Source organism: Gobio gobio (genome assembly GCF_949357685.1).
Source record: "Gobio gobio genome assembly, chromosome: 4".
In the NCBI taxonomy this organism is placed as follows: domain Eukaryota; kingdom Metazoa; phylum Chordata; class Actinopteri; order Cypriniformes; family Gobionidae; genus Gobio; species Gobio gobio.
In genome coordinates this window covers 1,546,762-1,561,761 of record NC_137100.1, presented here as the reverse complement: position 1 = coordinate 1,561,761, position 15,000 = coordinate 1,546,762, and the positions used below count along the sequence as shown (strand labels likewise).

At 34.1% G+C, this 15,000-nt stretch overlaps 1 protein-coding gene across 1 annotated transcript in view; it reads left to right on the top strand.

The window, feature by feature from the left end:
- Positions 1-1,361: 1,361 nt before the first annotated feature.
- The window catches only part of ppp1cc (protein phosphatase 1, catalytic subunit, gamma isozyme), a 45,703-nt gene continuing 32,064 nt past the window's right edge, over positions 1,362-15,000 (top strand). Inside the window, exon 1 of the mRNA XM_079815393.1 lies at positions 1,362-1,602. Within this exon, the coding sequence (XP_079671519.1) occupies positions 1,548-1,602 (55 nt within the window). The 5' untranslated portion in view covers positions 1,362-1,547. The remainder of the gene's footprint in view (positions 1,603-15,000) is intronic.

Below are 15,000 nucleotides of genomic sequence, written 5' to 3'. Positions count from 1 at the left end.
CACACACACACACACACACACACACACACACACTCACACACACACACACACACACACACACACACACACACACACACACACACACTCACACTCACACTCACACTCACACTCACACTCACACACACACACACACACACACACACACTCACACTCACACTCACACTCACACTCACACACACACACACACACACACACACACACACACACACACACACACACACACACACACACACACACACACACACACACACACACACACACACACACACACACACACACACACACACACACACACACACACACACACACACACACACACACACACACACCATAACTGGATGATGCTCATTTGCTCTGCCGACTGTATTTACAGTATCTACTGTTTACATCTGTATTTTACACCGTACTTTCAACTGTAATATTCAATCTCTTCCACTGCACTTTTACACTGTTTTTCGGATAGCTTCTGTCCATCATTTATTGAACTACCTTAATCCACTGCCATATTCCTCATCTTAGCCTAACATGTCATTGTATACCTCTAAAATTCTGTTTATAGTAATAACCATCTGTATATTATATTATATTATATAAAGTTGAATCTAATCTAATCTAATCTAATCTAATCCATCCATCCGTCCGTCCGTCCATCCAAACAGAATTGAATAGAATTGAAGGGAAGGTCAGTGCACATGACAAACACTAGAGGGCAGCACAGCTCTGAATATGAGCATGTCTTCTTCTTCTTCTTCTTCTTCTTCTTCTTCTTCTTCTTCTTCTTCAGAGGAGAAACTCATGCAATCTGTTGTATTTTTTTCAAATGTATTAGTATTGTGTCACTGTTCTGATGTGGTTTGCTCAGTGTGTTCCTTCTGCAATCTGACGAGATCAGGACGCTGGCGAAACATCTCAAGAAAACATCCTTTCCTCAAAGAAGAGATGATGAAACATGACGGTTAACATGTTTTTTTTAGCCACCTGCACTGTAATACAAGCATTAATTAAATACATGATGTTTAAGCACAAATCAATTAAAGTGATAGCTCACCCCAGAATGAAATGACACCCGTTGACTCATACAGGTTTGGAAGAAAATGAGGGTGATTAATTTTTTGGGTGCACTGTCCCTTTAAGTAGCTTTTTATTGAAGGAAAATGTAGTTCGTTTTTATAAAAACAATGCAAAAACGCATTATTTATACACGTATTATATAGCTAAAAAGTAATACGAATTAACATTCAACGCATTATTGTGAAAGTCGAGCTCCCTCCCATTTCCTCCGCACTATTTTTCCTATTGCGTGCAGCTGTGCTGTATTCATCCGCGCGGCGGATTACAGCCGCTACGCTGTTGCTGAAGGTGTGTATAACGTGTCCTTCCGCAGAGCCGGTGAGCCTCCGCCGCAGCACGCGCGTCTGACGGCCCGCTCAAAACAGCGATATTTCAGCTTTTTCCATCATAAATCAGTTTTTTTGTTATCGGAAGACTTTTATTCGTCGTCCCTGGTGTGTTTTAAGTGGTGGTGTTCGTGATTTAATCGGCTAGTCATGGCTGACATCGACAAACTCAACATAGACAGCATCATTCAGCGCCTGCTCGAGGGTAAGTTTCACCTCACATATTCTCATTATGAGATAAATGATTACATAATCGTTGTTACGGGAGCATATTCATATTTATAAGTCTGATTTGCCGTGGTATTTAGAGCTGTCGAGCTGAGCTAACGGGGTTAGCTGAGCATTAGCTGCTCACTGACATCAACGGCTGTGTTCCTACAGAGACGATATTAGTGGCGCGTTTAGAACGGTTGCAGATTCCCAATAGGAGACATTTCCAGGATTATGCCACTAAATAAAGTCTACATCGACAGAAACTGTGATTTGAGAGACAGCCGAACTGTACGTGCTGTGCCCAAAAAAGAAAAGAACATTATCCCATGATTTACTCTCCCTCAGGTCAGTCTAGGTGTGCATGACATTCTTCTTTCAGACGAACACTGAGTTATATTAATAGATGTCCTGGCTCTTCCAAGCTTTATAATGGCAGTAAATGACTGTTTCTGTTTCTTTTATGATGGATAGATGCATTTTTATGATGGATAGATGCACTTTTATGATGGATAGATGCACTTTTATGATGGACAGATGCACTTTTATGATGGATAGATGTACTTTTATGATGGATAGATGCTCTTTTATGATGGATAGATGCGCTTTTATGATGGATAGATGCGCTTTTATGATGGATAGATGCACTTTTATGATGGACAGATGCACTTTTATGATGGATAGGTGCACTTTTATGATGGATAGATGCTCTTTTATGATGGATAGATGCATTTTTATGATGGGTAGATGCACTTTTATGATGGACAGATGCACTTTTATGATGGATAGATGTACTTTTATGATGGATAGATGCGCTTTTATGATGGATAGATGCATTTTTATGATGGATAGATGCACTTTTATGATGGATAGATGTACTTTTATGTTGGATAGATGCGCTTTTATGATGGATAGATGCATTTTTATGATGGATAGATGCACTTTTATGATGGACAGATGCACTTTTATGTTGGATAGATGCACTTTTATGATGGATGGATGCACTTTTATGTTGGATAGATGCGCTTTTATGTTGGATAGATGCGCTTTTATGTTGGATAGATGCGCTTTTATGATGGATAGATGCATTTTTATGATGGATAGATGCACTTTTATGATGGACAGATGCACTTTTATGTTGGATAGATGCACTTTTATGATGGATGGATGCACTTTTATGTTGGACAGATGCACTTTTATGTTGGATAGATGCACTTTTATGATGGATGGATGCACTTTTATGATGGATGGATGCACTTTTATGATGGATAGATGTACTTTTATGTTGGATAGATGCACTTTTATGATGGATAGATGCACTTTTATGTTGGATAGATGCACTTTTATGATGGATAGATGCACTTTTATGATGGATAGATGCACTTTTATGATGGATAGATGCGCTTTTATGATGGATAGATGCGCTTTTATGATGGATAGATGCGCTTTTATGTTGGATAGATGCACTTTTATGATGGATAGATGCATTTTTATGATGGATAGATGCACTTTTATGATGGACAGATGCACTTTTATGTTGGATAGATGCACTTTTATGATGGATAGATGCACTTTTATGATGGATAGATGCACTTTTATGATGGATAGATGCACTTTTATGATGGATGGATGCACTTTTATGATGGATAGATGCACTTTTATGATGGATAGATGCACTTTTATGATGGATGGATGCACTTTTATGATGGATAGATGTACTTTTATGTTGGATAGATGCACTTTTATGATGGACAGATGCACTTTTATGTTGGATAGATGCACTTTTATGATGGATAGATGCACTTTTATGATGGATAGATGCACTTTTATGATGGATAGATGCGCTTTTATGATGGATAGATGCGCTTTTATGATGGATAGATGCGCTTTTATGTTGGATAGATGCACTTTTATGATGGATAGATGCATTTTTATGATGGATAGATGCACTTTTATGATGGACAGATGCACTTTTATGTTGGATAGATGCACTTTTATGATGGATGGATGCACTTTTATGATGGATAGATGCATTTTTATGATGGGTAGATGCACTTTTATGATGGACAGATGCACTTTTATGATGGATAGATGTACTTTTATGATGGATAGATGCGCTTTTATGATGGATAGATGCTCTTTTATGATGGATAGATGCATTTTTATGATGGGTAGATGCACTTTTATGATGGACAGATGCACTTTTATGATGGATAGATGTACTTTTATGATGGATAGATGCGCTTTTATGATGGATAGATGCACTTTTATGATGGACAGATGCTCTTTTATGATGGATAGATGCATTTTTATGATGGATAGATGCACTTTTATGATGGACAGATGCACTTTTATGTTGGATAGATGCACTTTTATGATGGATAGATGCACTTTTATGATGTATAGATGCACTTTTATGATGGATAGATGCACTTTTATGATGGATAGATGCGCTTTTATGATGGATAGATGCATTTTTATGATGGATAGATGCACTTTTATGATGGATAGATGTACTTTTATGTTGGATAGATGCGCTTTTATGATGGATAGATGCATTTTTATGATGGATAGATGCACTTTTATGATGGACAGATGCACTTTTATGTTGGATAGATGCACTTTTATGATGGATGGATGCACTTTTATGTTGGACAGATGCACTTTTATGTTGGATAGATGCACTTTTATGATGGATGGATGCACTTTTATGATGGATGGATGCACTTTTATGATGGATAGATGTACTTTTATGTTGGATAGATGCGCTTTTATGATGGATAGATGCGCTTTTATGATGGATAGATGCGCTTTTATGTTGGATAGATGCACTTTTATGATGGATAGATGCATTTTTATGATGGATAGATGCACTTTTATGATGGACAGATGCACTTTTATGTTGGATAGATGCACTTTTATGATGGATGGATGCACTTTTATGATGGATAGATGTACTTTTATGATGGATGGATGCACTTTTATGATGGATAGATGTACTTTTATGTTGGATAGATGCGCTTTTATGATGGATAGATGCGCTTTTATGATGGATAGATGCATTTTTATGATGGATAGATGCACTTTTATGATGGATAGATGTACTTTTATGTTGGATAGATGCGCTTTTATGATGGATAGATGCATTTTTATGATGGATAGATGCACTTTTATGATGGACAGATGCACTTTTATGTTGGATAGATGCACTTTTATGATGGATAGATGCACTTTTATGATGGATGGATGCACTTTTATGATGGATGGATGCACTTTTTTGATGGATAGATGCACTTTTATGATGGATAGATGCACTTTTATGATGGATAGATGCACTTTTATGATGGATGGATGCACTTTTATGATTGACAGATGCACTTTTATGATGGATAGATGCACTTTTATGATGGATAGATGTACTTTTATGTTGGATAGATGCGCTTTTATGATGGATAGATGCATTTTTATGATGGATAGATGCACTTTTATGATGGACAGATGCACTTTTATGTTGGATAGATGCACTTTTATGATGGATAGATGCACTTTTATGATGGATGGATGCACTTTTATGATGGATGGATGCACTTTTTTGATGGATAGATGCACTTTTATGATGGATAGATGCACTTTTATGATGGATAGATGCACTTTTATGATGGATAGATGCACTTTTATGATGGATGGATGCACTTTTATGATTGACAGATGCACTTTTATGTTGGATAGATGCACTTTTATGATGGATAGATGCACTTTTATGATGGATGGATGCACTTTTATGATGGATAGATGCACTTTTATGATGGATAGATGCACTTTTATGATGGATAGATGCACTTTTATGATGGATAGATGCACTTTTATGATGGATGGATGCACTTTTATGATTGACAGATGCACTTTTATGATGGATAGATGCACTTATGATGGATAGATGCACTTTTATGATGGATGGATGCACTTTTATGATTGACAGATGCACTTTTTATGATGGATAGATGCACTTTTATGATGGATAGATGCACTTTTATGATGGATGGATGCACTTTTTTGATGGATAGATGCACTTGGAAGAGTCAGGACATTATTAATATAACTCACATTGTGTTCATCTGAAGAATGTCATACACAGCCAGGTTGACTTGAGGGAGAGTAAATCATGGTATAATTTTCATTTTTGGGTGAACTATCCATTTCATTTGTTGCAAACCTGTATGAGTTTCTTTCTTCTGCTGAACACAAAAGGAGATTTTTTTTAGAAAAATATGTGTAACCAAACAACATTGACTTTCATATTATGGGGAAAAAAACTTTTGATGCCCCAAACTGTTCGGTTACACACATTCTTCAAAATATCTTCAACAGAACAAAGATATTTATACAGGTTTGGTGAGTAAATGATAATTTAAAATTTTGGGTGAACTATCCCTTTAAGTCGTTAAAATACAAAAATATGCTCTATAATACTGACAGTGATAAACAGACCCTCAAAGTCACTGAAACCCATAAATTGTGATTTTTCATATCCTCATATATAAAATCATATTTGGTGAGAATTAATTTTATCTCAGAGTAATTCCAAGACCTAGATCTATTACACTGTGTTTCTGTCTAGTCTATAATTCTATTATGCAACTCATGTTTTAGTGTTATTGCTTTATTGTGTGCAATGTATTATAATAAAGCAGTAAATAATGAAGCACCCTGTGATTATACAACACTGTTATTGTTTTACTGTATACAGTATAATTCTTGGATTAATGAAAAGCTGTGTTTAAATAACTACTCGCCGCCGGCTCCTTTTACCCGCAGCTGATCTTCTAGTGCAGCTCTTTGTGATTGGTTATTTACATTGTGCTTTTATTTTGCATTAGAGTTTGTTTTTTAGGCATTTTAATGATGTCAAACGTTTCTTATGATCAATGCTTTATGCCTGTAATCAGTCAGGATAGTGTTGAAGTAGCAGGAAAATGCAAATGCTCACTAGCTGTGTTCACTTGGACCCTAATAATCTGATAACGCTTACAATTTAACGTTATAAAACAAGATCAGTGAGTGATTTTCTGTCTTTTGTCCTTTGATAGTCGGTTATGTCTTTAAGTAAACACAAACATAAGATGCTGTGTAACAGTATATTGGATCCGTGCGATAGGTTTTGGTACAGTACAGCATAGTGTGCATTGATTATTACATCCACAACATTTACAGGAGCATTTTATTATGGAGAGTGATGATAGACCCAACATTGTTACATTAATGTCAATATTTAGCCCTCATACTAATTGTTCACATCATACTCATTGGTGGTCAAATGTGACCATACACCTTAACTATTTTTTAATTAAATCGCCTATATGTTCTATATTTTAGTTTAATAATATTTATTGAATATTTTTATCTTTTGGTACTAAATAGGCCTACTATTTGTGCAATAATTGTGGTCCATTAATGACCACTTCAAATATTTTATATTATTTATATTACAATTAGTGTAGTAATTAAGGTTAAAATAGAGAATTCCAATGCAAAGAGGCCTGAATGGCTCTTTAATAAAGATACAGTACTAATAAATAATATGTATCTAGTTGCTCAAAGTATTGCAGATCATATCTTCTTACTTATTTTTAGGTTTTTAGCATTTGAATAAATATTTATACATGATCACATTTCTTTAAATGTGAAATTTAAAAAAGTTATTAACTTGCATCCTAATATTTTGAATAATACTTATATAAGCACACAAGTGAATATTATTTGAATGTGAGCAAATACAATTTAAGAAAAGTTTAAAATAGTTAAACTTCTTTTTCCTCATATGTACAGTAGGCTATATAAATATGAATTGATACTGAATCAAGATCGAAATCGATATTTGTGGCAATCACTGAACCCATCCCCTCCACCCGCCCAACACCACACATTGGTTTCTAATATGTGGGAAACACTGATAGGGCACTATTTTATTCATTTTGGTAACAAATTTGTTCATTTTGGTGGCAATTTTGTTAATTTAGGTGGCAATTTTGTTAATTTTGGTAACTATTTTGTTAATTTAGGTGGCAATTTTGTTAATTTTGGTAACTATTTTGTTAATTTAGGTGGCAATTAAGTTCATTTTGGTGGCAATTTTGTTCATTTTGGTGGCAATTTTGTGAATTTTGGTAACAATTTTATCAATGTTGGTGTCTTAAGATCATTTTGGTAACAATTGTGTGAATTTTGGTAACAATTTTGTTAATTTTGGTAACAATGTTGTTAATTTTGGTGTCTTAAGATCATTTTGGTAACAATTGTGTGAATTTTGGTAACAATTTTGTTAATTTTGGTAACAATGTTGTTAATTTTGGTGTCTTAAGATCATTTTGGTAACAATTGTGTGAATTTTGGTAACAATTTTGTTAATTTTGGTAACAATTTTATCAATGTTGGTGTCTTAAGATCATTTTGGTAACAATTGTGTGAATTTTGGTAACAATTTTGGTTAATTTTGGTGTCTTAAATTCATTTTGGTGGCAATTTTGTTCATTTTGGTGGCAATTTTGTTAATTTTGGTGTCTTAAGATGTTGTTAATTTTGGTAACAATTTTGGTAACAATTTTATCAATGTTGGTGTCTTAAGATCATTTTGGTAACAATTGTGTGAATTTTGGTAACTATTTTGTTAATTTTGGTGTCTTAAGTTCATTTTGGTGGCAATTTTGTTAATTTTGGTAACAATGTTGTTAATTTTGGTGTCTTAAGATCATTTTGGTAACAATTGTGTGAATTTTGGTGGCAATTTTGGTTAATTTTGGTGTCTTAAATTCATTTTGGTGGCAATTTTGTTCATTTTGGTGGCAATTTTGTTCATTTTGGTGGCAATTTTGTTAATTTTGGTAACTATTTTGTTAATTTAGGTGGTAATTAAGTTCATTTTGGTGGCAATTTTGTTCATTTTGGTGGCAATTTTGTGAATTTTGGTGGCAATTTTGTGAATTTTGGTAACAATTTTATCAATGTTGGTGTCTTAAGATCATTTTGGTAACAATTGTGTGAATTTTGGTAACAATTTTGTTCATTTTGGTAACAATGTTGTTAATTTTGGTGTCTTAAGATCATTTTGGTAACAATTGTGTGAATTTTGGTAACAATTTTGTTAATTTTGGTAACAATGTTGTTAATTTTGGTGTCTTAAGATCATTTTGGTAACAATTGTGTGAATTTTGGTAACAATTTTGGTTAATTTTGGTGTCTTAAATTCATTTTGGTGGCAATTTTGTTCATTTTGGTGGCAATTTTGTTAATTTTGGTGTCTTAAGATGTTGTTAATTTTGGTAACAATTTTGGTAACAATTTTATCAATGTTGGTGTCTTAAGATCATTTTGGTAACAATTGTGTGAATTTTGGTAACAATTTTGGTTAATTTTGGTGTCTTAAGATCATTTTGGTAACAATTGTGTGAATTTTGGTAACAATTTTGGTTAATTTTGGTGTCTTAAGATCATTTTGGTAACAATTGTGTGAATTTTGGTAACTATTTTGTTAATTTTGGTGTCTTAAGTTCATTTTGGTGGCAATTTTGTTAATTTTGGTAACAATGTTGTTAATTTTGGTGTCTTAAGATCATTTTGGTAACAATTGTGTGAATTTTGGTAACAATTTTGGTTAATTTTGGTGTCTTAAATTCATTTTGGTGGCAATTTTGTTCATTTTGGTGTCTTAAATTCATTTTGGTGGCAATTTTGTTCATTTTGGTGGCAATTTTGTTAATTTTGGTGTCTTAAATTCATTTTGGTGGCAATTTTGTTAATTTTGGTAACAATTTTGTTAATTTTGGTGGCAATTTTGTTAATTTTGGTGACAAACACAGGATTTGGGTTCATCCTTCAGGATCTGATATTGAACACTCTCGGCGTCAAAAGTGGAGCATGTGATCACATTTTAGACTAGAACAGCAGTCTTACTAGGGCGGGCGATATGGCTGAAAACTGCATCACGATATAAGCGTTTCATATCGGTCGATATTGATAATTATTTTTATGACCTATTCAAAATATTTTACATTCAAACATTTTTATTTTAAATGTACCCTTCCTCTGATTATAATCCCCTCCGTTATAAAGGCAGAAATGTCAACACAACCACGGAAACGCACAAATAATTAAAATATAAACACAAGTTTAAAATCACAATGAGCACTTCACAGTGATCTCTCACATTAAGGGGCGGAGCCTCCGTTATTTCTGTGTCACTGTTAGCATTTAGAGGCTAAAATCCTGTGTAGTACGGAATGCGATAACATCGCTCGCATGTTCAAATTGGCGGGGTTTAAAAAGACGTGGGCAGTGATTTCAGTCAGCTGTCCCGAAACGAAAGCATAAGTGTTGAATCGGAGCGCGCAGATGCTTTTATAGTGCATGTGCGATGTCTTTTGAAACCAGAAATTTGCTAATTTTGAGAGCTAGAGAAGGGTGTATTGCTGAAATTACTTTGCACAAGAAAGTTTCCAAATGACTGATTTGATGATCTTTGTTGATTCATTTAATAATAAACATTTGCGTTAATTTCCCGCTTTATAAACCTCAAACTTGCGAGAGTGAGTAAAATGATGCGCAATACCTGCGCCAAAATTCAGACCAGGTGTGGTATCGATTTAATATCGGTACTTCGGTATTAGATTGTGGTACCGTACCGAAGACAAAATTGTGGTATCAAGTCATCCCTAATTGTGACTCAACTGGAAACAGCTGCTCCGGATCGATTGGTTCCTGAAGTGTGTGTGTGTGTGTGTGTGTGTGTGTGTTTGTTCTCATCAGATGCGGTGCTACTGTCTCTCTCGAGCTCCACAAAATGTCCGTGTTTTCTCAGCTGTCGCCGCAAATGTTTTGGAATGTCTGAGCTCTGAAACGTCGCAAACTCGCGTCGCGGCTGATGCGAATAGTTTTGATGCGAACTATTCGCATGCAAAATATTTGTTTTTCCGCTTCGCTTTTTCGTTACGCGTCCGGTGTGAAAGGGCCTTAACGCAGATGTTATTTAGTCGCCCAGAGTGAAGATTTACTCGCATTGTAGAGGGTTGCAGATTAGGGTTGGGTACCGAAACCCGGTGCCAATATGGCACTGGTACTTATATAACCGGTATGTACCGGACTGAATCAGAACACAGATTTCGGTGCCAAAATTCAAACGTGCTTTCGCGCTTTGGCTGAGCCAGAGACAGATGCTCAGCGCTGGTCACATCACAAACTCATGACAACTATTCAGTGTTTTCAACCACATCTCATGACAACTATTCAGTGTTTTCAACCACATCTCATGACAACTATTCAGTGTTTTCAACCACATCTCATGACAACTATTCAGTGTTTTCAACCACATCTCATGACAACTATTCAGTGTTTTCAAACACATCTCATGAAAACTATTCAGTGTTTTCAAACACATCTCATGACAACTATTCAGTGTTTTCAAACACATCTCATGACAACTATTCAGTGTTTTCAAACACATCTCATGACAACTATTCAGTGTTTTCAACCACATCTCATGACAACTATTCAGTGTTTTCAACCACATCTCATGACAACTATTCAGTGTTTTCAACCACATCTCATGACAACTATTCAGTGTTTTCAACTACATCAGGGTTTTTCCTACATTGAAAATGTTTTGGCGGCCGCCAAAACAAATTTTTGCCCCGCCAAAGCCTTATTTGATCAGTTAGCCTATTGTGATTTATGAGTGATGTAGATCTACTGCGCTTGTGATCGGGCGCATGTTATCTGATGACAGAGAGAACGAGCGGAGAGCCCTATCCCGCGCGCACGCTCTCGGTCTTCAAAATAAGCACCGTTGTAGCATTCTAATATTTCACATATCACGTTAATCAAAAGGTCGGAAGACAGAATCCATGTTGCACGTGGTGGATTCTGACATTTTTTTCCTTGAACTACCGCTGGATGTGAATTGCGCTCAAAAAACGCTAACTCTTCACCGACCAGCTGACATAAACCATACTTTCAATAAACGGGAAACAAATCCTATCCAGTTATGAAGTGTTTTCTGTGTGTTGACAAATCTTTCGCGATGTTCTAACAGACGGGATTCACACACAACGCGTCTGCTAATGTCCGATTCGCGACCTAATGACTCCTTTGAATCGAATCATTTTAACGACTGGTTAGAACAACTGAACTGTCCAACACTGATCGAACTCACGAATCAGTTTATTAATTTACTCAGAACAACACCTGAAATGAGAACACAAGTGTGCTCACCCAATTTAGCAAGAGTGGATAGTAAGAATTAGTTTGAATTATCCACAGTCTTTCAGCTTATTTCTGTTGACAATGTGTAGTAAATAAATAGCCTTAAATCATTTAGTTTAGAATGGAGTGAGGTGAAACCAGAACAAAGTTGTTATTAGCTAGCTGATAATTTTATGAAATTGTATATGGCAGAAAATTAGGCTATTTGTTATTTTTTTAAATACTATTTTTAATATTGATATGGTTATATACCAAAACAATTATTTGTAAATAGTGTAAAAATGAGGAACAAAAGAAACAAAAATCAAGGTATCGAAATAAGATAAGCAAAAATTACAAACTGTTTCTTTGAATTTATTTTAAATGTATTGTCAGTATTGCGCTCACAGATCACGTGGGTAGGGTACTTTTTACTGTGTATGTGTGGATGACCATGTCTGTCAGCCACCACCGAAGACCATTTTTGACCCAGGAAAAACCCTGTACATGTTTATTTCAGGTTTCAGACATTTAAATGCTCATACATAGGCTACTAGCAAAAAACACACACTGATGTCTATGAAAGCGGCAATGACAATTGACTAACATTACGTGTTTTATTCACAGATACATGCACATTATATAGTAACTATATAGTTTACTCTATTCTTCCTCCAGTTCACTGGTCACTTACTTTCATGTATTTCGTGAGACGAGAATGAACTCAAGTGTAAATCCGACAGATCCGATTCTGAGGCACAAACTAACATGGCGTCGCCCATTGCGCTTTATAGATCAACTAACACACATTCACTCACACATTTGAACATCAGATATTTCGTGACACAGTTAAGAAGTTTGTGAATATTTTGAATAAAAAGAAAAAGTGGAATAAACCCGATACAGCTGAGCTGTCAGCGCTATTGCGGCCGCTGTGTGTCATGTGAGAAACATGATGTGTCGCCATGGAAACATTAAGATGATGCGTTCTAAAATATTTAGCCAGAGAATATGATCATATTTAAAAATGAAGCTGGTTAGTAGCAGAGCAAGAACACAGACTCTGCTGTTATTACTGTAACTATTCAGAGTTATATTAGGCTTGCTGTAGTTGGGTTAGGTGGCTTAGGTTTTACTGTGAATTTGTAAATAAGTCAATAATAATTTGTAAACAAGTAAATTGTGTTTTGTATTTATTTATATTCATACATTTAAGTATACATTAAACTTTTAATAAATGGTTCAATTTAAATAAAAAATAAATAGCCATTTAATGTCATCCACCTTGTTTTGTGGCCTTTTTTTTAAAGTATCGTTTCAGGAACCGTTTAAGCACCGGGACCGTTTTAAAAAAGTATCGGTTTGGCACCGGAATCGAAAAAAAACAGAACGATACCCAACCCTATAGCAGATACATGTTCATATTTAATATTTCCTACATAATTACAAATAGAAATTGTTTGTTAGGTCAGTTACTCTATATATCGCTTATCCTACGTGTATGAACCATAAACATGACAGTAGCCGTTAACTCACAGACATGAAACTAACCTACTTTAGATTTAGTCTCAGATGTGTCCAGCCTATTCTTACACTCGGTGTACGTCCAGCTAACTGTGTTCCTCAGAAACCTCTCCCTGTTTTTCCACACACACACACACACACACACACACACACACACACACACACACACACCGCCTGCATGTTTATTGCTCTACAGCCTAGAAACTGGCGGGGTGTGAGGACTGCACCTATATCTGCTGGCTCAGTGTTCATACGGCTGTTCCCTTGGCAGTGTGTGTGTGTGTGTGTGTGTGTGTGTGTGTGCGTTACACAACCGGCCGTTGTGATGCCAGCTCCTCGTGCCTTTATGGGTGGAACCAGTCAGATTCACCAGTTCAAGCGCTCAGGATGAGGAGTAGAGCGTCTGCATTACGTGCTTTATTCATGAAGTGTGTTATTCACAGGAAACAGACGTGTTGAAGCACAGATTCTGGCACTATTACAGCTCAGGACAGGAAACACTTACAAAAAGAGAAGGATATGAAATGGACAAAGATGTAGATCAGGACGGCACTAAAATAGTTAATATTTTGCCAGAGCATAAGTTTATCTTACTTTGTTTTTTGAAGAACCGTACCAGTCAAACGTTTAGAAACATTAAGATTTTAGTTAATGTTTCTAAGAAGTCTCGTCTGCTCACCAAGGCTGCATTTATTTAATCAAAAATAGAGAAAAAAGATTTTAATTTGTAGTAATTCACAATATTAAATTACTGTTTTAATATGTTTTAAACTTGGGTATATTTCTATGATGGTAAAGCAGAATTTTCGTGCTGCTGTATATATATGTGTATATATATATATTTTATTTAAATGTAATTATTATTTTTTATTTATTGGATTTTAAATAGTTTATTTATTTCTATTTTATTATTAATTTTTATTTTATAGTTGTTTTTTGTTGATTTATTATAAGTGTTTTATTTATTTATTTATTTATTTGATGTATTTTATATATATATAAATAATTTGTTTATTTTTATTTATTTAATATTAATTTAGAATTTATTTATTGTATTTAAAAATATTATTAATTTTTATTTACTTATTTAGATATATAAATATTGATCTAAAATACAGAAAAAGTATTTTAAATCGTAATAATTCACAATATTATTAACTATTTTACCGAATTACTGTTTTAATGTTTTAAAGTGTAATATATTTCTATGATGGTAAAGCATTTTTCAGAATTTTCGTGGTGCTATATATATATATTTATTTATTTATTTATTGGAGTTTTTATTTATTTATTATTATTATTTATTGTAAATTTAATTGTATTTATTTATTGGATTTTAAATTGTTTTTATCTCCATTTATTTTTTTATTGTAATTTTTATAGTTTTATTTATTTATTATGTTTTTTATTTATTTTTTTTGTATTTATTTATTTTTAATTTAATTAAATTTTTTAATTTTTTTTTTATTTTATATATATTAATTTGTTTCTTTTTATTAAATTTTTTAAAATGTGTGTGTATATATATATAATATAATTTTTTTTTTTTTTTTTTTTTTTTTTGAAACCGTGATACAATACCATTCAAAGGTTTGGTGTTAGTAATATAAATAAATACAAATATTATATTTTATTCATC